Source organism: Thalassophryne amazonica, chromosome 6 (genome assembly GCF_902500255.1).
Source record: "Thalassophryne amazonica chromosome 6, fThaAma1.1, whole genome shotgun sequence".
Taxonomy (NCBI): Eukaryota; Metazoa; Chordata; class Actinopteri; order Batrachoidiformes; family Batrachoididae; genus Thalassophryne; species Thalassophryne amazonica.
In genome coordinates, this window is record NC_047108.1 from 11,839,364 (window position 1) to 11,862,577 (window position 23,214).

At 44.3% G+C, this 23,214-nt stretch overlaps 1 protein-coding gene across 2 annotated transcripts; it reads left to right on the top strand.

The window, feature by feature from the left end:
- Nucleotides 1-459: 459 nt before the first annotated feature.
- On the top strand, nt 460-23,024 carry wdr6 (WD repeat domain 6). 2 transcript variants are annotated; one of them, XM_034171753.1, is made up of 7 exons: nt 460-531; nt 801-878; nt 4,405-4,566; nt 10,829-13,490; nt 13,964-14,041; nt 14,309-14,425; nt 20,470-23,024. In XM_034171753.1, exons 1-7 carry the CDS (start codon nt 477-479, stop codon nt 21,335-21,337), a joined length of 4,020 nt encoding a protein of 1,339 aa, XP_034027644.1. In that variant the 5' UTR covers nt 460-476; the 3' UTR covers nt 21,338-23,024. The 2 variants fall into 2 exon arrangements, with proteins under 2 accessions (XP_034027644.1, XP_034027646.1); XM_034171755.1 differs by having other exon boundaries at nt 481-531; nt 767-878.
- Nucleotides 23,025-23,214: the final 190 nt, after the last annotated feature.

Below are 23,214 nucleotides of genomic sequence, written 5' to 3' on the forward strand. Positions count from 1 at the left end.
CAATTGCATTTTTTAACATTTAAGTTTACAACACTATTATACTGGGGAAAAAAGTCTGAAGGACTTAAGTGACATGGTGAGATGGTGAGGAGCTTCCCTCGTTAATGTCAGCGACATGAAACATATTAACTGAGTTATTAATATTGCAGAAACTACTAAAGCGTGGTTTCATGTATATAAAATACACCTGAAATAAAAAAAAAAACGCAGAGGATAACACAAACGTAGCAGTAAAATGCTACATATCTTCACTTGTGCGGTCAAACTTCACATTTTTATGATTAAGATCAACTTTTTGCACAAGTTTAAAATTGATGAAGTGACAGAACATTAATTCTAATTATGAATCTCCAATTTTACAGATGTACTTAAAAGCAGCACAACACACACGTGTCGCTTCCATCCAGTAATAACACCGGTATCGTTTTTCTAACCAATCAGTGCTCAGAACGGTGTTGACGTCAAATGGTTAGTTAATGTGCCGCACGGTGGTGAAGGAGCGTAAACTTGAGTCGGAAGATAAATGTGGAGGTAAATAAACAACAAAACTTTTTTGTTGTTATTATTATTATTGTTGTTGTTGTTGTTGTTGTTGTTGTATCACTTCGTTTAAGTGAGGCAGCCTGTCGAAGGAGATATATTAATTGTGTTCGTAGTTTATAGACGCTACCATGATTGATTTTGTTGCTGTTAGCTGCTTTAGAAACCTGAAAAGCTAATGCTAATCTTTACCCGTTTGTGTGAAATGTTTGTTTGTTGTTTTGAGGTTGTCGTGAAGCTGTCTTTGTGCTGTGTTTGAGCCTCACAGATGGATACAGCAGCTCTTTTAGCTCCAGTTACAGCTGTGGAGTTTATTCAGGAGCTTTTTCTGCTAACAGGTAAACAAAACAAACAAACAAACAAAAACAAAATAGCTGTAAATAACAAAATCGACATGAAACCTGGTGGAATAAGCAGTCAGAATCCTGATCAAGATCCACATACTTATACATTGATTAATTTCTCTAAAATAGAATTTCATTATAAGACGTTATATTCATTCATTCATTCATTCGAAGTTATTTTGACAATGATTAGAACCTGCCGACATAAAAATTGAACTGAAGTCACACTGACTTCACAAACGCGCTCTTACAGTGGTGTCAGCCTGATTAGTGACTTTCGTGTTTCTGGGTCCTCGACCTTTGACATCTAGGGATGCTTGGGAGGAGCTTATGGGGTCATGATATCACTGCGATGCTGACACCTTTGCAGGGAGCGAAGGTCCAAAACCTTAGGGTTCTGGTGCTTTCTGTTTTACCACGTGGTTGGGAGACGTGGACGCTAACCAGTGACCAAAGTCGATGACAAGATGTCTCTGGTACCCGTCAGAGGACCCTCTGGTGGCACTGGGATGATGTGTCCAACAAACTGTTACTTAGGGAGGCTTGGATTAGAAATGTCACTTTCAGGTAGCAATATACAAATAATGAATGACTATGAGTTCAATGGTACGAATATTTCATGAGGTGAAAGCCGGACCGTACCTTTCAATGGTACGGTACGGTCCCCGTATAGACCGAGCAAACAAACAATTATGATGGAAACCAGTCTGATATGGGGAAAAATATCAGACCGGTAAACAGCCAGTCGGGCTCACCTCCACGCACAGCTTGGGCTGTGGTACCCAATTCCTGGAGAGGGGCTGGATGCTCCGCTTTTCTGGCATTGCTCATGGGGAGAGGCGGCAAGCTGGGGTAGCATTGCTTATTGCTCCCCAGCTCAGTTGCCATGTGTTGGAGTTCACCCCGGTGAACGAGAGGGTCGTGTCCCTATGCCTTCGGGTTGGGGACAGGTCTCTCACTGTTGTCTCGGCCTATGGGCCAAGCAGCAGTGCAGAGTAACCTTCTTGGAGTCTCTGGGAGGGGTGCTAGATAGTGCTCTGACCGGGGACTCCATTGTTCTCCTGGGGACTTCAGCACCCACGTGGGCGGCGACAGTGAGACCTGGAGGGGCGTGAATGGGAAGCACGCCCTCCCTGATCTGAACCTGAGTGGTGTTCAGTTGTTGGACTTCTGGGTTAGCCACAGTTTGTCCATCATGAACACCATGTTCGAGCACAGGGGTGTCCATAAGTGCACATGGCACCAGGACACCCTGAGCCGGAGGTTGATGATCGACTTTATAGTCGTATCATCTGACCTTCGGCCACATGTCTTGGACACTCGGGTAAGGAGATGGGCTGAGCTGTCGACCAATCACCACCTGGTGGTGAGTTGGATCCGCTGGGAGGGGAGGAAGCCGGTCAGACCTGGCAGGCCCAAAAGTATTGTGAGGAAAGGCTGGGAACGACTGGCGGAACCCTCTGTCAGCGAGGTCTTCAACTCCCACCTCCGGGAGTGCTTCTCCCAGATCCCGGGGGAGGTTGGAGACATGGAGTATGAGTGGACCATGTTCTCCACCTCCATTGTCGATGCGGCCGCCTGCAGCTATGGTCGCAAGGTCTCTGGTGCCTGTCCTGGCGGCAATCCCCGAACCCAGTGGTGGACGCCAGAAGTAAGGGATGCTGTCAAGCTGAAGAAGGAGTCCTACTTGTCTTTGTAGGTAGGTGGGACCCCGGAAGCATCTGACAGTTACCGGCAGGCCAAGCGTGCTGCAGCCTGTGTGGTCGCAGAGGCCATGGAGGAGGATTATCGGTCGGCCTCGAAGAAATTCTGGCAAACCGTCCGACGCTAACACCGCCAACACTGTCTATAGTGCGGGTGGGGAGCTGTTGATCCTGACTGGGGATGTTGTTGGGCGGTGGAAGGAATACTTCGAGGATCTCCTCAATCCCATCATCACGTCTTCCAAAGAGGAAGCAAAGACTGGGGACTCAGAGGCAGACTCGTCCATCACCCAGGCCGAAGTCACCAAGGTGGTCAGAAAGCTCCTTGGTGGCAAGGCTCCTGGGGTCTACGAAATCCGTCCTGAGCACCTTAAGTCTCTAGATGTTGTGGAACTGTCTTGGTTGACACGTCTCTGTAACATCGCATGGCGGTCGGGGACAGTATCCCTGGACTGGCAGACCGGGGTGGTGGTCCCTCTGTTTCAGAAGGGGGACCAGAGGGTATGTTCCAACTACAGGGGGATCACACTCCTCAGCCTCCCCGGTAAGGTCTATTCCAGGGTGCTGGAGAGGAGAATTCGACCGATAGTCGTTCCTCGGATTCAGGAGGAGCAGTTTGGTTTTCGTCCTGATCGCGGCACACTGGACCAGCTCTACACCCTCCATCAGGTGCTCGAGAGTTCATGGGAGTTCGCCCAGCCAGTCCACATGTGCTTTGTGGATCTGGAGAAGGCGTTTGACCGTGTCCCTCAAGGCGCCTGTGGGGGGTGCTCCGGGAGTACGGGGTCTGGGTTCCTTTGCTAAGGGCTATCCGGTCCCTGTACGACCACAGCAGGAGCTTGGTTCGCATTGCCGCTAGTAAGTCAAACCTGTTTCCAGTGCACGTTGGCCTCCACCAGGGCTGCCCTTTGTCACCAGTTCTGTTCATTACCTTTATAGACAGAATTTCTTGCCGCAGCCAGGGTGTAGAGGGGGTCCGGTTTGGGAACCACAGAATCTCATTTCTGCTGTTTGCGGATGATGTGGTCCTGTTGGCTTTGTCAAACCAGGACCTTCAGCGTGCATTGGGGCGGTTTGCAGCCGAGTGTGAAGCATCCGGGATGAAGATCAGCACCTCCAAATCCGAGGCCATGGTTCTCGACCGGAAAAAGGTGCCTTGCCCTCTTCAGGTCGGTGGAGTGTCCTTGCCTCAAGTGGAGGAGTTTAAGTATCTCGGGGTCTTGTTCACGAGTGAGGGATGGATGGAGGGTGAGATCGATAGACGGATTGGTGCAGCGTCTGCAGTGATGCGGTCGCTGTATCGGACCATCGTGGTGAAGAGAGAGCTGAGTAGGGGGGCAAAGCTCTCGATTTACCGATCGATCTACGTTCCGATCCTCACCTATGGTCATGAGATTTGGCTCATGACCGAAAGAACAAGATCACGAGTACAAGCGGTTGAGATGAGTATCCTCCGCAGGGTGGCTGGGCGCTCCCTTAGAGATAGGGTGAGGAGCTTGTAGTCGAGCTGCTGCTCCTCCACATCGAAAGGAGCCAGCTGAGGTGGCTCGGGCATCTTTTCCGGATGCCCCCTGGACGCCTTGCTGGAGAGGAGTTCCGGGCACGTCCCTTCGGGAGGAGGCCCCAGGGAAGACCCAGGACACGCTGGGGGGACTACGTCTCTCAGCTGGCTTGGGAATGCCTCGGGGTTCCACTGGGGGAGGTGTGTTAGAGAAGTGCAGAGAGTTTGAAACAATTTGTGAACATTTTTGGTGGCGTCTGAATGAGTCTCTGGGTTGTATTGTATTTTCATATTCTGTTTGTTTGTTTTCTGTTAGGTGAAGGTCCAGTCTTGACGGTGTATAGTCTCCATCCTCACCCTAAAGTCTGCACCTTACTGAGCGTGCTCCAACACCACCGAATCCACGGAATAAGACCCAGAGTCCCGGCAGGTGTCCGACTGAGCAGCCATGTCACAGGAGCGTTTGAGGACAAAGACAGTGAGCAGTTGTGGTTTTTACACTTCTGTTTTGTCACATAGTTCATTGTGTTCAATAATTTATTTACTACTATGAACTTGTGCTTGTGGGGTGTCCAAAAAATCTATACCTTTTTGGGAAACATAAGGCCTTTTTTAGGTAGAGATTTTGGAGATGATCTGAAATCAGTGGTCATTGAATCTTCTAATTTTTCACAAATAATATTTGCAGTAATAACTGTTATTAACAGTGATCACTTTTTTTCAGTGTTAGAAGTCTACATACAAGCTCCATGTTACTTTAGTATTATTCTACAACTGGCATATACAGGAGGAAGGAGTGAAAGTCCACTGAAAGAGAAGGAGGCTATGACTACACATTACATTACCTTAATATGAGTGTATACATGTGGGTGGTTGTCCCTCAGGTCCCTCATAGTGTTACCCGCCTTCACTGCAACATTTTTCCGGCAGGTTTTGCAAACTGGATTCCCACCATATTCAAAGACACCACTGTCATTCTGTGAATAACCAAAAAACTGCCACACTGGCAATTTGGCTCGCTTTTTTTGGGGAAAAAAAAAAAACACAGACCACAGCCAAAAACAATGGCCACTTCATGTTGTTGCCTCCGGTGGCCGCACGCATAGATATATAGTAACTTAGATACCACATTCTCCATTTTGGAGCCCAGTGTGGTATCTAGGTTACTCTATTGCTACATATGTGCTGCAGGTGTAACTTTATTTTTGTTCCGTGGGAGTTGCACCGCTTGTTCGAAAGTTCTGACTACCTGCATAATACATTCTCTGAAGAATGCCTTCATGACGATGTTGAGCAGTTCTTATGATTAAATTATCATAACGTTTTTAATCACAAAACGATTAATCGTCTCATCCCTAGCACTGGTAATGCTGAAGGTTATTCACGAGCGTTTGAAGGTTCCTCCCCTTCTCTTTAATCAAAAGTACGGTCTTTTCAGTTTGATAGCATAAATTATACATTTCAGTTGTTCTCCCTCATATCCCAGCATGTCCTAGTTCAGATCATCTTCTTGTTTTATGGAGGTTGATGTCAATTAAATTTACTTCATTTATATAGCGCCAAATCACAACAATGCTGCCTCAAGGGCTTCACACGAGTAAGATCTAACCTTACCAACCCCCCTGAGCAAGTAAACAGGCAACAGTGGAAAGGAAAACCTCCCTCTGTCCGGCTTAATTGTGCATTATGTCCAGCTCCTGCTCCAGAGTGTGGCTCAGACAGTATGTCATTCAGCTCAGTATAAGCAGTATAAGCAGCTTTTCATGTGTGTAGATGTTGCCATCTTGTGGCTGTAGATGCTAATGCAGTGTGTGTGTGTGTGTGTGTGTGTGTGTGTGTGTGTGTGGGCAGGTCTACCTTGTAAAAGAGATCTTGATGTCAAGGGGACTAACCTGGCTGAATAAAGTTGTGTGTGTACGAGGTCTGTCCATAAAGTATCGTACCTTTTTTTTTTTTTAACTATATGGATTTGATTCATATGTTTTCACGTCAGACAAGCTTGAACCCTTGTGCGCATGCGTGAGTTTTTCCACGCCTGTCGGTGACGTCATTCGCCTGTGAGCACGCCTTGTGGAAGGAGTGGTCCCGCCTCGTCGTCGGATTTTCATTGTCTGGAAATGGTGTAATGATTTGGGGTTTTTTTCCATCAGAATTTTTTCAGAAGTTGTTAGAGACTGGCACCTGGAAACTATTCGAAAAATGTATCTGGCTTTCGGTGAAAATTTTACGGGCTTCACAGAGAATAAGGTCTGGTAGTACAGCTTTAAGGACCCCTTTAAGGACGCTCAGCGCGCCGCGCTCAGCGCGCCGCGCTCCGAGCTGCGACGACACGGCACAAGCCATCGGACCATTTCTGAGCTGATGGCTCTGTGGATACGACACCGTTGTGTGCTCTTTCTCTGGTTATCACAAGAGCTGGACATCAGCCATTTTTGAGCTGGACATCAGCCATTTTCTGGCAGATTTCACTTTTAACAAGATTTTGTCATGGAAAGCCGCGCGGAGGCTTTGCGCATCACAACCGATTCGCTTTGGAAGCGAGACAAAGGAACACCTCCGTTTCTGCAAAATCTCTTGTTAAAAGTGAAATCTGCCAGAAAATGGCTGATGTCCAGCTCTTGTGATAACCAGAGAAAGAGCATACGACGGTCTCGTATCCACAGAGCCGTCAGCTCAGAAATGGTCCGGTGGCTTGTGCCGTGTCGTCGCAGCTCGGAGCGCGGCGCGCTGAGCGTCCTTAAAGGGGTCCTTAAAGCTGTACTAACAGACCTTATTCTCTATGAAGCCTGTAAAATTTTCACCGAAAGCCAGATACATTTTTCGAATAGTTTCCAGGTGCCAGTCTCTAACAGCTTCTGAAAAAATTCTGATGGAAAAAACCCCAAATCATTCCGCCATTTCCAGACAATGAAAATCCGACGATGGGGCGGGACCACCCCTTCCACAAGGCGTGCTCACAGGCGAATGACGTCATCGACAGGCGTGGAAAAACTCACGCATGCGCACAAGGGTTCAAGCTTGTCTGACGTGAAAACATAGGAATCAAATCCACATAGTTTAAAAAAAATAAATAAAAAGGTATGATACTTTATGGACAGACCTCGTATTTATTATATGGCTGCGATGCTGCACGTGCTCTGATTTGCTGATTTACCATGACAATCGGTCCGGAACACGTATCACATTTGTTGCAAACCAGAAAGCTAAAAACACGATTAGAAAAACCAAGTCGGACATAAACATACTCCATAAAAATCTAAACAGCATAAAAAAAAACACACACAGATTGAAAGCTTACCAGCTAACAACCGGACCATCTGTTAACAAGTTCTTCATGGAGGTGAAGCGACTAGGTCTGACTACGAGCCGTCAGCAGCTTTCATATTCAGGCGCAAACCATAAGTTTGCGTGTTTAAACGAATGAAGCACCATGCAGTGGCGCAAAGCTCCCTCTATGGTAGATGGAGGCACAAACCAGAAATGTCACAAAACAATAAGGAAATGGCACAAAAAAATCTGCCCAGGGATGGAAAAAGCCACAAACCGATGATAGATGAAGGCGCAAACCAGAAATGACATGGTGAGAGGCTGAAGAGCTTCGCTCGTTCATGTCTGTGACATATACATTTTTATATATAATAGCCATATAAAATAAACAAATTACTAAACCTGTTTTCTCGGTCTGTACGGGAATATCAGACCTCTGTGTGTTTTCAATCAATCAATCAATCAATTTTTTTATATAGCGCCAAATCACAACAAACAGTTGCCCCAAGGCGCTTTATATTGTAAGGCAAGGCCATACAATAATTATGTAAAACCCCAACGGTCAAAACGACCCCCTGTGAGCAAGCACTTGGCTACAGTGGGAAGGAAAAACTCCCTTTTAACAGGAAGAAACCTCCAGCAGAACCAGGCTCAGGGAGGGGCAGTCTTCTGCTGGGACTGGTTGGGGCTGAGGGAGAGAACCAGGAAAAAGACATGCTGTGGAGGGGAGCAGAGATCGATCACTAATGATTAAATGCAGAGTGGTGCATACAGAGCAAAAAGAGAAAGAAACAGTGCATCATGGGAACCCCCCAGCAGTCTACGTCTATAGCAGCATAACTAAGGGATGGTTCAGGGTCACCTGATCCAGCCCTAACTATAAGCTTTAGCAAAAAGGAAAGTTTTAAGCCTAATCTTAAAAGTAGAGAGGGTGTCTGTCTCCCTGATCTGAATTGGGAGCTGGTTCCACAGGAGAGGAGCCTGAAAGCTGAAGGCTCTGCCTCCCATTCTACTCTTACAAACCCTAGGAACTACAAGTAAGCCTGCAGTCTGAGAGCGAAGCGCTCTATTGGGGTGATATGGTACTACGAGGTCCCTAAGATAAGATGGGACCTGATTATTCAAAACCTTATAAGTAAGATGAAGAATTTTAAATTCTATTCTAGAATTAACAGGAAGCCAATGAAGAGAGGCCAATATGGGTGAGATATGCTCTCTCCTTCTAGTCCCCATCAGTACTCTAGCTGCAGCATTTTGAATTAACTGAAGGCTTTTTAGGGAACTTTTAGGACAACCTGATAATAATGAATTACAATAGTCCAGCCTAGAGGAAATAAATGCATGAATTAGTTTTTCAGCATCACTCTGAGACAAGACCTTTCTGATTTTAGAGATATTGCGTAAATGCAAAAAAGCAGTCCTACATATTTGTTTAATATGCGCTTTGAATGACATATCCTGATCAAAAATGACTCCAAGATTTCTCACAGTATTACTAGAGGTCAGGGTAATGCCATCCAGAGTAAGGATCTGGTTAGACACCATGTTTCTAAGATTTGTGGGGCCAAGTACAATAACTTCAGTTTTATCTGAGTTTAAAAGCAGGAAATTAGAGGTCATCCATGTCTTTATGTCTGTAAGACAATCCTGCAGTTTAGCTAATTGGTGTGTGTCCTCTGGCTTCATGGATAGATGAAGCTGGGTATCATCTGCGTAACAATGAAAATTTAAGCAATACCGTCTAATAATACTGCCTAAGGGAAGCATGTATAAAGTGAATAAAATTGGTCCTAGCACAGAACCTTGTGGAACTCCATAATTAACTTTAGTCTGTGAAGAAGATTCCCCATTTACATGAACAAATTGTAATCTATTAGACAAATATGATTCAAACCACTGCAGCGCAGTGCCTTTAATACCTATGGCATGCTCTAATCTCTGTAATAAAATTTTATGGTCAACAGTATCAAAAGCAGCACTGAGGTCTAACAGAACAAGCACAGAGATGAGTCCACTGTCCGAGGCCATAAGAAGATCATTTGTAACCTTCACTAATGCTGTTTCTGTACTATGATGAATTCTAAAACCTGACTGAAACTCTTCAAATAGACCATTCCTCTGCAGATTATCAGTTAGCTGTTTTACAACTACCCTTTCAAGAATTTTTGAGAGAAAAGGAAGGTTGGAGATTGGCCTATAATTAGCTAAGATAGCTGGGTCAAGTGATGGCTTTTTAAGTAATGGTTTAATTACTGCCACCTTAAAAGCCTGTGGTACATAGCCAACTAACAAAGATAGATTGATCATATTTAAGATCGAAGCATTAAATAATGGTAGGGCTTCCTTGAGCAGCCTGGTAGGAATGGGGTCTAATAAACATGTTGATGGTTTGGATGAAGTAACTAATGAAAATAACTCAGACAGAACAATCGGAGAGAAAGAGTCTAACCAAATACCGGCATCACTGAAAGCAGCCAAAGATAACGATACGTCTTTGGGATGGTTATGAGTAATTTTTTCTCTAATAGTTAAAATTTTGTTAGCAAAGAAAGTCATGAAGTCATTACTAGTTAAAGTTAATGGAATACTCAGCTCATTATATTTTTGCATTATATTTTGCAGTCAGCACCTTGGTCTGATATTTTCCCGTACAGACCTTTCAGTTAATAATCCTTTATTATTATAATATGGCTGCGATGCTATGCACGCTCTGATTGGCTGATTACCGGCTGGATATTTTCCCATATCAGGACCGGTTTCCATGACAATTGGTCCGAACGCGTATTTTCTTTACAAACCAGGAAGATAAAAATGCACATGAACGTACTCCATAAATGTGTAAACAGGATCTGAAAAAACACACAGATTGAAAGTTTACCAGCTAACGACCGGACCATCTGTTAGCAAGTTCCTGCTCTGCTCCGGTGTTCTGTCGGGACACCGGCCATTAGCTCGGAGGTGAGCTGAGAGGAGCCGCTGCTCCTCTCAGCTCTGTTTGAGGTGTGGCTCCATCCAGAGATGGGATTGTTGTCTTCTTCTGCAAACCTCCCGTCCTGTGCAATAATCCACAGTCTGGTTCGTGTTGAGGTTCATGGACGCCCAGAATTTCCTATATATTTGTATTGTCAATTGTGTCTGTAGCATGGCCCAAGCAGAGGGTCACCCCTTTGAGTCTGGTCTGCTTGAGGTTTCTTCCTCAGATCATCAGAGGGAGTTTTTCCTTACGTCGCCTGTGTGCTTGCTGTAAGGATTGGTAAGGTTAGAGCTCACTTGTGTGAAGCGCCTTGAGGCAGCTTTGTTGTGATTTGGAGTTATATAAATGAAAAAAAAACTGAATAAATAGTTTGCTCCACATCTCACATATTGCAGATTTGTTGGATATTTGATTTTAACATTGAAAAGCCCTTAGCTTGTCACATGATGCTTTATTCACCATAATTAATTTGTATTTCCCTTCTTGTCTGTACCTCCAGGGCTGAGCTCCATCACAGAGACTAGCTGTTATGACGTTGCTGTATTTGGAGGCAAGGCTGTCAGGTTGGTGAGGTTGCATGTGAAGCTCCAGGATGGAGACAGTCTGCATTTGGAGAGCATGGGTCCCATCATGGAGCTACATAACTGGATCCTGGAAGTCCGTTGGCTCGCTGGAGACGGATGCCGGCTTCTGTGTGTGGCTGTAGCCCACAATAGTGCCATCCTGCTGGACACCATCACAGGAGAAGCCCTGAGTCAGTGCTCCTGTCTGGAGGGGTGCCTGCTGTACTCTGCCCTCCTTCTCGTAGATGAAACATGGGCGGATACTGTTGTGGTTGGAGGGACTGTTTTTAACCAGCTGGTCCTCTGGAAGCCTGGAGAAAGTAGGAATCCTGATTGTAAAGCTCCTGTGGAGAGGCGTCTGCTGGGACACAGCGGTGTGATCTTCAGTATCTCTTACCTCCATGAGAAAGGATGGCTAGCATCTGCTTCAGATGACCGCAGTGTAAGGGTATGGGGCGTTGGTGCTGTGGGGGGCCCTGGCGGCATATGTGGGGACCTGAACCCAACCTGCCTACGGGTCTTATATGGACACCAGGCACGGGTGTTCTCGGTGCGTCTCTCTGCAGCCAAAGTGTTTAGTGCCGGAGAAGATGGGGCCTGTTTAGTCTGGGACTGGGCTGAAGGTGGGAAGGTGGTCCGGATGTTGAAGGGACACAGAGCAGGAGGGGTTCGGGCATTGGCAGTGAGTGAGGGTACAAGAGATAATGAAGCTGGAAGGAGGTGGGTGGCTACAGGTGGAGCAGATGGTGGCGTGAGGCTGTGGAGGGTGGAAGGAAGTGAGGAGAGAAAGGAGGAAGCAGCAGGTGAGAAGTTAACTGACCTGAAGTTTCCTGGCCAGGGCCTCCCTAAGGTGGTGTGTGTCGCTGAGGCAAATGGTACAAATGGAAGTTGGAGCCAGAGTACCTTTGTAGTCTGCACTGATCAAGGAATGGTCTACAAATACAGCGACGGCCACTGGGAGAAGATGTGGGAGGGATCTGGTGAGTTTCATTCTTACTGCGTGATGGAAACAATAACCGTCAGGACAAAAAACTCTGCGAGTGCAGTTCAGCTGTGCGCTGTGGGGAACTTGAGCGGCTCTGTCCAGGTCTTCCCCCTCTCTCAGCCTCAATGTGGGATTCGTCTCACAGGTGGTTCCAAGAAGATCCACAGCCTTATATGGCAAAAGGGTGAACAAAGTGCCGGTCAGGTAGCGTTTCTACTTGCATCAGGAGCTGAGGGGCTCGTTTATCGCTGGTGTGTAGAAGTCACAATGAAAGAAAGCGGCTCTTTGTCTCTTTGTGAATGTGCCCTTCCTTCTTTCCTTCTTCCCCCCTGTGCGAAATGCTGGCTGACTGCTGCTTTGCGCCTCTACTCCAAAACTCAGGGGGCGCTGTGGGTGTGCGGGGACAGGAGGGGCTCTCTGCTTTTGTTTCAGGACCAAAATAAGCCAGAAGAATCTGGAGGTGTTGATGGCAACAACAGGACAATGGAGGAGAGAATAAGAGTAGTAAAGCTGGAGCCACTCAGTTGCCTGTTTGGGGTGCACGGAAAACAGGGTGTAACATCAGTGTGTGACCACCAGGGAGTGCTGTACAGCAGCGGCAGAGACGGTTGTGTGAGGGTTTTCAGAGTGCATGTAACGGAGAAGAACGGCGAAAGGCTTCAGCTAGAAGTTCTGCGAGTCCAGAGGGCCTGCAAGGGTATGGAGTGGCTGGAAAGGGTTTTGATTCTGGAAGCTGAAATTCCAAAGCAGGAAGACGACGAGGAGGAGGTGTGTGGGAGCCATTCCGAGACAGATCCAGAGGAAGAAGAATCAAATGAGGGCTGCAGAGGAGACACCAAGGCACAAGAAGCCAGGTTTGCCATTGTTGGGTTTCATGCTGACCGCTTTGTAGTGTGGGACCCAGTGAGGCAGGAGCGACTGCTAGCCGTGCCGTGCGGTGGGGGACACCGCTCCTGGGCTCTCTGGCCCCCCTGTAAAGGGGTATGGCCTGGGTATGCAGCACTGATCTTTATAAAACAGGGGACCGTCCTCACTTCTCAGCCTCCTAGAGAGGCACCAGACTGGGTTGAGAAAGCAGCAAAGACCGGTGGGTGGACCCTGAAAGAAGGCATCCATGGGAGGGGCATCGGGTGCGTCTGCAGACTGGGGAGAATGCGAGGAACTGAGACTGAGAACCAGACAGACAGTGCTTTGAATACGTCAGAATTTAAGGCATGGAAATGGTTCAGAGAGGAAGGGAAGGAGGGGTACTGGGAGGTAGTGGTGACGGGAGGAGACGACACCAGTTTAACGGTTCTGTGTGTGCAGCCGGAGACAGGAGCCGTGAAGGTTCTCTCGGTCATTACAGACCACATCTCCAGCATCCGGACGGTAACAGCAGTAAGTCCTATTGATCAAAGTCGAGCAGTCATGGGGACAGAGTCTCTGTCAGCTTTACTCCTCTCAGCCGGTGGGCGGGCTCAGATGCAGTGTTACCGGCTGTTGATTGGCTGGGACAGAAGGAGGCTGGTTCCTACATGTCAGGTGATCCAGGTGGCCAGTCACCGACTGGACGAACACTGGGAGAGGAGACGGAACCGACATAAGATGGTGAAAATGGACCCAGAAACCAGGCAGGTCTCCAGGTTTTTATTGAGGCTACTTTTCACTATTAATGAAGTTATTATTAATCCTGCTGCCCGGTTGTGAGGTCTCATCTAAAATACAGATTTTAAATTAATTAATTCAATTTTAATGAACTTTTGTTCTTAAATTTTAGGTGACCACACAGAAACAGCCACCCTCCCTGCCACCCATCCTCGCATTAACACTGACCTCTTCCTTTTTTTATGCAAAAATTGTCAATGTTCAAATATATTGACGACGTATCCACATAAAAAGATGAATTTAAAGCTTCCCATTTATGTTCTTCTGGCTACTTTGAAAATGCTTTCATCCATTTCTTTTTTCATGTGTGTGCATTTTGTCAGGGATGGTGTCATTATAGCCCCCCCACACACACACTCAGGGCAAACATTCCATTTCTGAACAAACCTGTCCTTTCTTTAATTCATGTTGGTGTCTTTCTCCTCTCTGTCGTGTTCAGGTACATGTCATTGACTATTGTGGATGAACGGACAGACTGCGTTATTGTGGGCGTGGCCTGCAGTGATGGCGCTGTCAGGTTGGTGTCACAGCATCTGAGAAATCACAATGTTCACCAACTTCTTTCTTTTGGGAGAATTTCATTTTCAAACAGATGGCATGATTTTCAGGTAAATTAGATTTTATTTATTTTAATGTCTTTAATGTTTGCTTGATTTATGTTTTGTTGCAGGAGGCTCTGTGTGTGTGTATGTGTGTTTATTATTCATATGCTATTTATCAAATAGAAGTGTTTTTTCTCTCTCTCTTTGTACTTCTCGTATCTTCACCTCTGTCTCTCCTGCAGATTGTTTTCAGTCAGGGACTTTGAGGGTCGAATTGATTTGTTGTGGGAGAATTTTTACCACCAGCGGTGTGTGCTCAGTGTCGCCACCTGCAGCTTGGAGGACAGAAGTGGCAACAGGTGAGACACCATTCATTACAAAAGCCAGCAAGATTACGTTTTATCTGCTCCTTGGCTGTAAACTGTATTAATAGTAATTAATAGCAATGAATACTTTAATTTGATTTACAGAAGAAGGTGGTGGAAAGAATGTCAGAAGGCAGAAAACACTTGTGTATATTTTTGAAGATATTCAGAATTGTGTATTTGAAAGCCAGTGTGCAATTTGACATCTTCCATAGAATCTCCTGATGTCAGTGTGCGAATGGGATGAGAATTGTAAGTTGCTTCAATAAAAAAGATCTGTCTGGAGATTCTTTGAAACAGATGCATTTTAAAATTACAAGCTGAAAGCCATGTAATAAATCTTTTGCACTTTGGCCCTTAAAACATCTGGTGTAAGTGTAAAACAAAATACAAAGACAAAACAAGTCAAAATGTCATCAGTAAAGAAGCTTTTTGAAAAAGATTTGTGCAAATCAACCAGTTTGTCTTTTTGATGAAGGAGGGTTGTGCTGTAGTTTGATGATCTTGCTGTTTTTGTGTGTGGGGAGCATGCCCTATCGATATCACACTCCCACCCGTAAACAAGACTCAGAGATAGTTAAACTCCTTCGCTTGGGGCAAAAACTTTCACCAATTCATAGGGGACAGTGCACTCTTTTCTGACAGAGGACCATGGTTTCAGATTTGAAGGTGTTTTAAAAACCTGTAGCCTTTTTCCTGTATTCTGAGGCAATCTTTGAAGGTAAATACTGAGTTTCTGTTCATCATTTTTAATATGCAGTTTTTATTTTAAACACTGGGAATCTTCTCACACTGGATTGGTGACCTCTCCTCATGAAACGCTCCTCTTTCCTGTGGAGTGCCACATGGTTCTATTCTTGACCCTATTCCATTTTTATTGTACGTGTTGGCTTTAGGGTCAATCATAGTGAAGCACAATGTGGCTTTTCATTGTTACGCAGATGATCTGCAAATCTATCTGCCTGTGAGGACTATTGGAAGAGATGCTTTGTCTTCATTGTTTGATTGTATTCATGATGTAAAGCAGTGGCTTTGGTGTTCTGGCTAATTATCTTAAACCAGCGAGAAACCAAGAGTTTGGGAGTGACATCTGACAGCTGTTTGAGGTTTGATCAACAGAATTCTATTGTCAAAGCAAGTTTTTGTTTTTTTCTTTTCAGCTACACCTTCTGGTTAAAGTAAAGCACTTCCTCAGTAAATGGTAAATGTTCTGCATTTATATAGCGCTTTTTCATCTGCATCAGACACTCAAAGCGCTTTACAATTATGCCTCACATTCACCCATTCACACAAACACACTCACACACCAATGTCAGGGTGCTGCCATGCAAGGCACTCACTACACACTGGGAGCAACTTGGGGATTAAGGACCTTGCCCAAGGGCTCTTAATGATTTTCTGGTCATGCTGGGGTTTGAACCAAGGATCCTCTGGTCTGAAACTCAACGCTTAACCACTAGACCATCACCTCTTCTCAGTAGGCCTGATCTTGAGACAGTCATTCATGCTTTTATCTTTTATCTTCTCTTGCACACCTTCAACTTGTGCAAAATGCTGCTGCTTGTCTTCTAACAAACACGTCAAGAAGTGAACATATTACACGTGTGCTTTACTCATTCCACTGGCTTCCAGTTCCTTACAGAATCAAGTTTAATGTTTGTTTTTAAAGCCGTAATTGCCTTGACCCGTCTTACTTGTCTGAAATTTGAACTCTCTGTACTTACACTAGGACATTGTGGTCATCTGGTCAACATTTATTAGAAGTCCTGAGATTAGAATATAAACTTTAGGGTGATTGTGCTTTTGGGGTAGCTGACGGCAGACTGTCAAACAAGTTGCCTCTTGACTTTTGCACTATTTTTGACTGAGCACTTTTTAAATCAAAGCTCCAAACTTATTTAAACTATCTTTTGATCCAGTGTGGTGCTGTGACATGTTTTGCTTTTATATGCTGTTTTTTTTTATTTTTTTATTCTGTTTTATGTTTTGCTTTTATTCTCATGAAGTTTATTCCTTGATTTTACTGTAAAGCACTTTGGACACCGTTTGGCGGCCATTAAGGGCAAAATCAATAAATGTTGGTTGATTGATTGATTCTCATTCTGTATGCAGCAGCATTCATCAATCAGCCTTTGTTCATATGTTATCACACCTTTGGGCTGTGGCTCGGTGGTGGGTGTGTGGGTGGGGTGAAGTTCAAACCCCTTCTAGATCTGTCCCTGGTGGTTGAAGTTGCATGTCATTCGAAATGATCTTCTATTAATTTATTTGTGGTCTGGTGGCCACTGAAGCCACAGTTGCTCGTTTGGTTGATGCATATTGTAGTCCAGGAGCCAGCGTGGTGAAGCTGGAATTGTGAATAAAAGTTTTTATTTTTTCATTTTTATTTTATTTTTTTTCCTCTGCTGATTTTGATGATGTCCTCTTCAAGAATCTGAGTGATGGCCCACTCCCACTATTGGGGAATTCAGATATTAACCCTTTGATGTCTACATGCATCATTTTTGAGTCATATTCTTTTTTTATGGAATTATTCCCCACTGAATGGACATACTTCATTTTTTTCTGAATGCAAATTGACCGCTGTGCATCTTTGAGTAATGAATATGGCTAATTATTCCAGTGGGATGACAGAATGTACTACTTTAACCCTTTGTTTTCACCACCGACAACAACAAATGCTTTCTTTCCTAAAGGTCAGGAAATTTCATTTCGTATTGATATTCTTGACGTTTTCTATCAATAATCCAAAGTGTTGTGAAATTAACCCTTTTTCTCTAGAGCGATACTGAATTTTCAACACCTCTTACCATCGTTTGACAACTTGTGGCTTGCAAAAGTATTTGGCCTCTTGGTATTTCATGCATTTTAATTTGTTTATGCCATTTCAAATACAAAAAGCAAATCAGGCTTCTCAATATAAAAATATCTAAAATTATCTTCCTGGATTTTCTTAAAAAGACCTGAAAGTTCAGCTACAATTTGCCAGGTGGTCCATCTGAGATGCAAGCCTAGATTTGATGTTTGGGTGAAAGAAAACCCTCCTCTGTACCACTTCATCATGAAGCTGTATAACTGGGGATACAAAATGCAAAACATGCACTATGCACAATTTCTCCAGTTACAGCCAGAGAAGCCTATAACTTCTGGGTTGTCTGGGTGTCTTGGTGGCTTTCCTCACTCTTCTCCTTGCACAGTCACTCAGTTTTTGAGAACTACTCCACACAGATTTACCATAGAGTGCCAAACCGTTTGTATTTCTTCATAACTGATGTAAATAAAGTTCAAGACATATTCAGTAACTTAGAAATGTGCATGTATCCATCCCCTGACTTGTCTGAAGAAAACTGGCAATAAAATTGATTATTTACAACTATACCAAAGGGTCCCATTTTCTTATGCAACCCATCAACTTGGCTTTTATATTTTTAATTAATTTATATCAAGTTGTAGAGATTTGCTTTCAGTTTGAGTTTTAGGAAGATAATTTTATACATTTTTATATTGAAATGCCTGATTTGTTGTTAATTAGTTCACTAACAGTAAGTTGTGCATTTCAGTTTGAGTAGTGAGAACTGTGTCCAATCATTAATATCAAACAAACTGAATTGAATGTGTAAGTACACATCTACTATGAATCTATGTGGTATCATAATTTGACCCAGTCTATAATACTAGTAAAACAGATGACAGAAAGAAGCCAAACACTATGTGAATTCCACTCACTAAGTGCAGCGCTGATCTCTTTTTGTGGGGTCTCCTATTATGGAAATAAGATCATTTTTGAAGAATCCTGTTCTTGCTTTAAAATAACTGATCCTTTTGATACTCACTAATCCTTCTAAGTGGAATCATTTGATGGTCCCGTCAAAAAAATTAAAAACCATGTCATACAGTTGTCCTAAGCGTCATTCACTTTTTCCAGGCGCATCTTTTATGTCTTGAGAGCAAGCCATGGATGACGATGCCTTGGAGCCTTGTCATGGACCATTTTCTTCAACTTCCACCAAAGATTTTCAATTGGATTAAGATCCGGACTATTTGCAGGCCATGACATTAACCCTATGTGTCTTTTTGCAAGGAATGTTTTCACAGTTTTTGCTCTATGGCAAGATGCATTATCATCTTGAAAAATGATTTCATCATCCCCAAACATCCTTTCAGTTGATGGGATAAGAAAAGTGTCCCAAATATCAATGTAAACTTGTGCATTTATTGATGATGTAATGACAGCCATCTCCCCAGTGCCTTTACCTGACATGCAGCCCCATATCATCAATGACTGGAAATTTACATGTTCTCTTCAGGCAGTCATCTTTATAAATCTCATTGGAACGACACCAAACAAAAGTTCCAGCATCATCACCTTGCCCAATGCAGATTCGAGATTCATCACTGAATATGACTTTCATCCAGTCATCCACAGTCCACGATTGCTTTTCCTTAGCCCATTGTAACCTTGTTTTTTCTGTTTAGGTGTTAATGATGGCTTTCGTTTAGCTTTTCTGTATGTAAATCCCATTTCCTTTAGGCGGTTTCTTACAGTTCGGTCACAGACGTTGACTCCAGTTTCCTCCCATTCATTCCTAATTTGTTTTGTTGTGCATTTTCGATTTTTGAGATATATTGCTTTAAGTTTTCTGTCTTGACGCTTTGATGTCTTCCTTGGTCTACCAGTATGTTTGCCTTTAACAACCTTCCCATGTTGTTTGTATTTGGTCCAGAGTTTAGACACAGCTGACTGTAAACAACCAACATCTTTTGCAACATTGCCTGATGATTTACCCTTTTAAGAGTTTGATAATCCTCTCCTTTGTTTCAATTGATATCTCTCGTGTTGGAGCCATGATTCATGTCAGTCCACTTGGTGCAACAGCTCTCCAAGGTGTGATCACTCCTTTTTAGATGCAGACTAATGAGCAGATCTGATTTGATGCAGGTGTTAGTTTTGGGGATGAAAATTTACAGGGTGATTCCATAATTTATTCCTCAGAATTGAGTAAGTCCATATTTTTTTCCCCTCTGCTTGGTCAAAAAAGTAACCGTTACTGACTGCCACAATTATTTTACTGATTTCTTATAGTGTTTCTTAAAGCCAGAAAGTTGCCATTTGAAATGACTTTAGTTTTGTTGTCATGTCTGTGATCTGCTTTTTTTTTTTTTCTACAAAATTAAACAACTGAATGAACATCCTCCAAGGCCAGTGATTCCATAATTATTGCCAGGGGTTGTATGTCTGAGACAAGGCTGCATGCTTGGGGTAAGAAAAACAGAAAAGGTAATTTTTCTTTGCCCAAACTCTGCACTTTGCCACCTACAACACAGACAGTTAATGAAAACACAAAGTGGTCACACTTCCAAGCAACGCTTTGAATAAATTTAGAGTTGAGTGACCCACCGACCCTGATTGCTGAGGACTTGGCTGGAAAAAGGACATGGCGAATAAAGCCCTCATTCCCGTTACTACACTTGAAGGTGTCAGATGTGCTCCAGACTACATTTTGAGCCTGATTTGCTGTGGTTGCAAGAGCAAGAACCCTTGCAGTTCTACAATTTGCACCTGCAGATCCCATGGGACACATTGCACCGTATTTTGTGCATGCTATAGCATTGGATGCATTCACCTGTAAATGCTTCCATTAGAGACTAACGAGATGTTTGTTTTTAAAACACATACAATACTCAATATGGGGATTTGTTTCCAAACCCATTCAAAGTGGATTTTTAAAATAAAATAAATGTGATGAACTGAGGAAGGGATTAATGTCTAAATTTCCCCAAAAGTGGCCGCTGGCCATCACTCAGATCATCGAAGAGCTTACTGACAGGCCCAGGTTCACACAAAAATCCTTGTTTGGCTCCCAGACTATGGATGTTTTCGTTTCATTAAAGTTTCTTGTCCCTGACTGGTGACGTGGTACTTGTGGATCCTGGTGAACACAGACTCCAGTTTGACCGATGTGTTTCACTTTGGAGCAAGTGCACAAATCATACAGCTGGTGACATTAATCTTCCTCTTTCTGTCCCCCCCATGTCAGATGCTCGCTGCTCTTCAGTGCTGCTACAGACGGTCACATTGCAGCGTGGGATTTGACCCCCCCTCCTCCCTCTCTGACCAGCAGTTCAAGTGATTTTTCCACCGCCTCAGGTCCCTGCCTCAGCATTCCCGCCCACCAGAGCGGCGTCAACACTTTGGCTGTTTGGCCAGAGACAGTCGAACAACAAGAGGGCGGTTGCCTAGTAACCGTTGCTAGTGGAGGGGATGACGGACAGTTGACGGTGTCCTCCATTAGGGTGCAGCGCCAACAACACAAAAACCCTGAAGACAACAGGGGGTCGTGTCATATTTCTGTACAAACTCAAACCCCGCTTTGCCTTCACCTCATGTCGCAGTGTCGCATCCCATCAGCCCATGCTGCCGCTCTGACCAGCCTGAAGCGTCTCTGCCCGGACCTGCTCGTGTCCACCTCTCCAGATCAAAGAGTCTGCCTTTGGAGGCTCAACAGTACAGCGGTCACCCACACAGGGGCGCTGTGCTCCCATGTAGCAGATGCTGCAGGACTGGCAGTGTGGGAGGGGCCAGAGAGACAGCAGGAGGAGGAGGAGGCTGAAGTTTGGGGAGGAGCAGGGAGTCGGAGGGGATTAGAGACAGAGCGTGAGACAGCTGACGAGACGGAACCTGCTGGAGACACAAGTGAGACAGGTGACCCAGTTAGCCTGAGTGGTGATAGAAAGGGAGGCGAGCGAGAAAATCAGACACGGAGGGTTTCGAACACCGAGACGATTTTGAGGAGTTCCTGCGAGAGCAGAAAAAAGACAAATCAGACACGATGGGTTCTAGTCTCTGGACAAGGCTTCCAGCTAATACGAGTCCCAAATGCAGAGACGATAAAGGAGTCGAAGTGACTTTCCAGGAAGAACCAAAATAAAAGTTAGGGGAAAGAAAAAGCATTCCTAGCTTCTTTAAACTTTTAGAATTTATACTCTGAACTGTCATAACCTAAATTACATAAAAACACACGCAAAATAAGTACTCAGCGTCTTTCTGATGAATTATCGCTTTTACAGCCAGCTGGATTTACATATGGACTTAAGTGTCAGCCAGCAGCCTTTTTTTTAAGCTGTGACTGGTGAAATAATCAGCAAAGATTTATTAGTTACTCTCATTCTCCTCATTCAGATCTTCTTTTTTTATGGCAGTTGACATCCAGCTACATGGTGCGTTACTTCCACCGCCTGCTCCCGAGTGTGGATCAGACAGTACCTCATTTAGATCTGTATACAGGAGCAGGTTGTCATGTGTACATGGTGCCATCTTGTGTCTGTAGATGATAATGCAGGATGTTTTTCATATAAATGGCTTTGAAATAGACCAACTAAACAAGAAAAGTGTGACCTATAGTCCAGAAAATACAGCACTAACAAAGCAAATTAATGGACCAGTCTGTGTTTTATGTTGTCATCATGTTAAAAGTTTCCAACGTGGCCCAAAGCAGAAGGTTCTTTCATCCTCGCCTGTATCGATCAGAACCCAAAGTTGGACATCTGAATGTGCTCTAGTATTTGTGGAGTTAATTACAGAAATGTTGTGGATCCACTTGCTCACTGATTCTGTTAATCCTGTTCATGCTGTGCTAATCAGCACACACCTGCTGTGTGAAGCTGTATTTCCTGCACGGTTGTCTCAAAGCCGTGTGGAAATTATCTGTGACGAGCTGTTTGAGGAGGATTCAGACTTGGTTGGAGGAGGTTCGGGGTTCCGGCAGGTCAAAGGTGAAGACTTGTAACCGTGCACGCTCTCACACTGTGAAATGCTAATGTGATGCTGTCCAGTCGTCAGACGCTAATGCTGCGAAAGTGGCAGCTGCATGAGGGTCTTTGCACGAGTATTTGCATATTTTGTGGGCGCGTGTGTGTGTTCATATGCAAATAATGTCAGATGAAGTGTGAGATGGCGAGCAGCGTTTTTCACCTGCAACATTTTGAATGTCAGCTGTGCATGCACGTGGCGTTTCACATGCACCTGCCTGGAATTGAAATGGAAATCAGATAAAGGGCTCCTCTGTGTGCGTGCACGCACAAATGATGATCTGCTGATGGCAGTCAAATAATATAGTGTCTGTGTGTGGGTGGAGGGCCCGGTGAGGGTCAGAGCTCATGAAGGAGCCACGTGCACACACCTATGAATATTTTAGCCTTGTCTCATGTTGCCTTTTGTTGAGCGCCGTCTCACCTCCTGCCAGTCAGAAGAGGAGGAGGAAGAAGTGGGTGAAGTATCATGAAAACTACAGCATCGTGCGCGTAAAGTGCAAACTAGTTTCCAATTCCACAAATTTTACCTTGTAAAAATTTTTCAAGGTGAAAGTCCTGTTAGAAGTGACTTTTCCTAAGCTAAATTACAAAATGTAGATTAAAGGGCTTTCCAGGGTTAAAATCAAATGTCCGCTAAATCCACAGTAAGGATCTGATGCAGATCAAACTTAGTCTGCTCATTGAGAGTGCCAGTTTGTACCTTATTGTCATAAATTACAGTGATTGAGGCACGTTTGAGCTATAATGTAAAATGTACATCAAATGGACTTTTCAATATTAAATTCAAATGTCCACAAAATCCATAGTCCAGATCAGGTCCAGATCAAACTTTGTTAGGTGACTGCACCTCACTTTCAAATATGAGAGCGATTGGGGCATGTTTGATTAAGATATAATGTTAAATATACATTAAATGGGTTTTTTAAATGTTGAATTTAATGGCCACAAAATCTGTAATCTGGATCAGATCC

What these genes read in the sequence shown, in the direction of transcription:
- wdr6 (XM_034171753.1), top strand. Translation starts at nt 477, where the DNA reads ATGTGCCGCACGGTGGTGAAGGAGCGTAAACTTGAGTCGGAAGATAAA. An exon ending in AGCGTTTGAGGACAAAGACA is followed by an intron (nt 4,567 to 10,828) that starts GTGAGCAGTTGT and finishes CTGTACCTCCAG; the next exon opens with GGCTGAGCTCCATCACAGAG. An exon ending in TGCAGTGATGGCGCTGTCAG is followed by an intron (nt 14,042 to 14,308) that starts GTTGGTGTCACA and finishes TCTCTCCTGCAG; the next exon opens with ATTGTTTTCAGTCAGGGACT.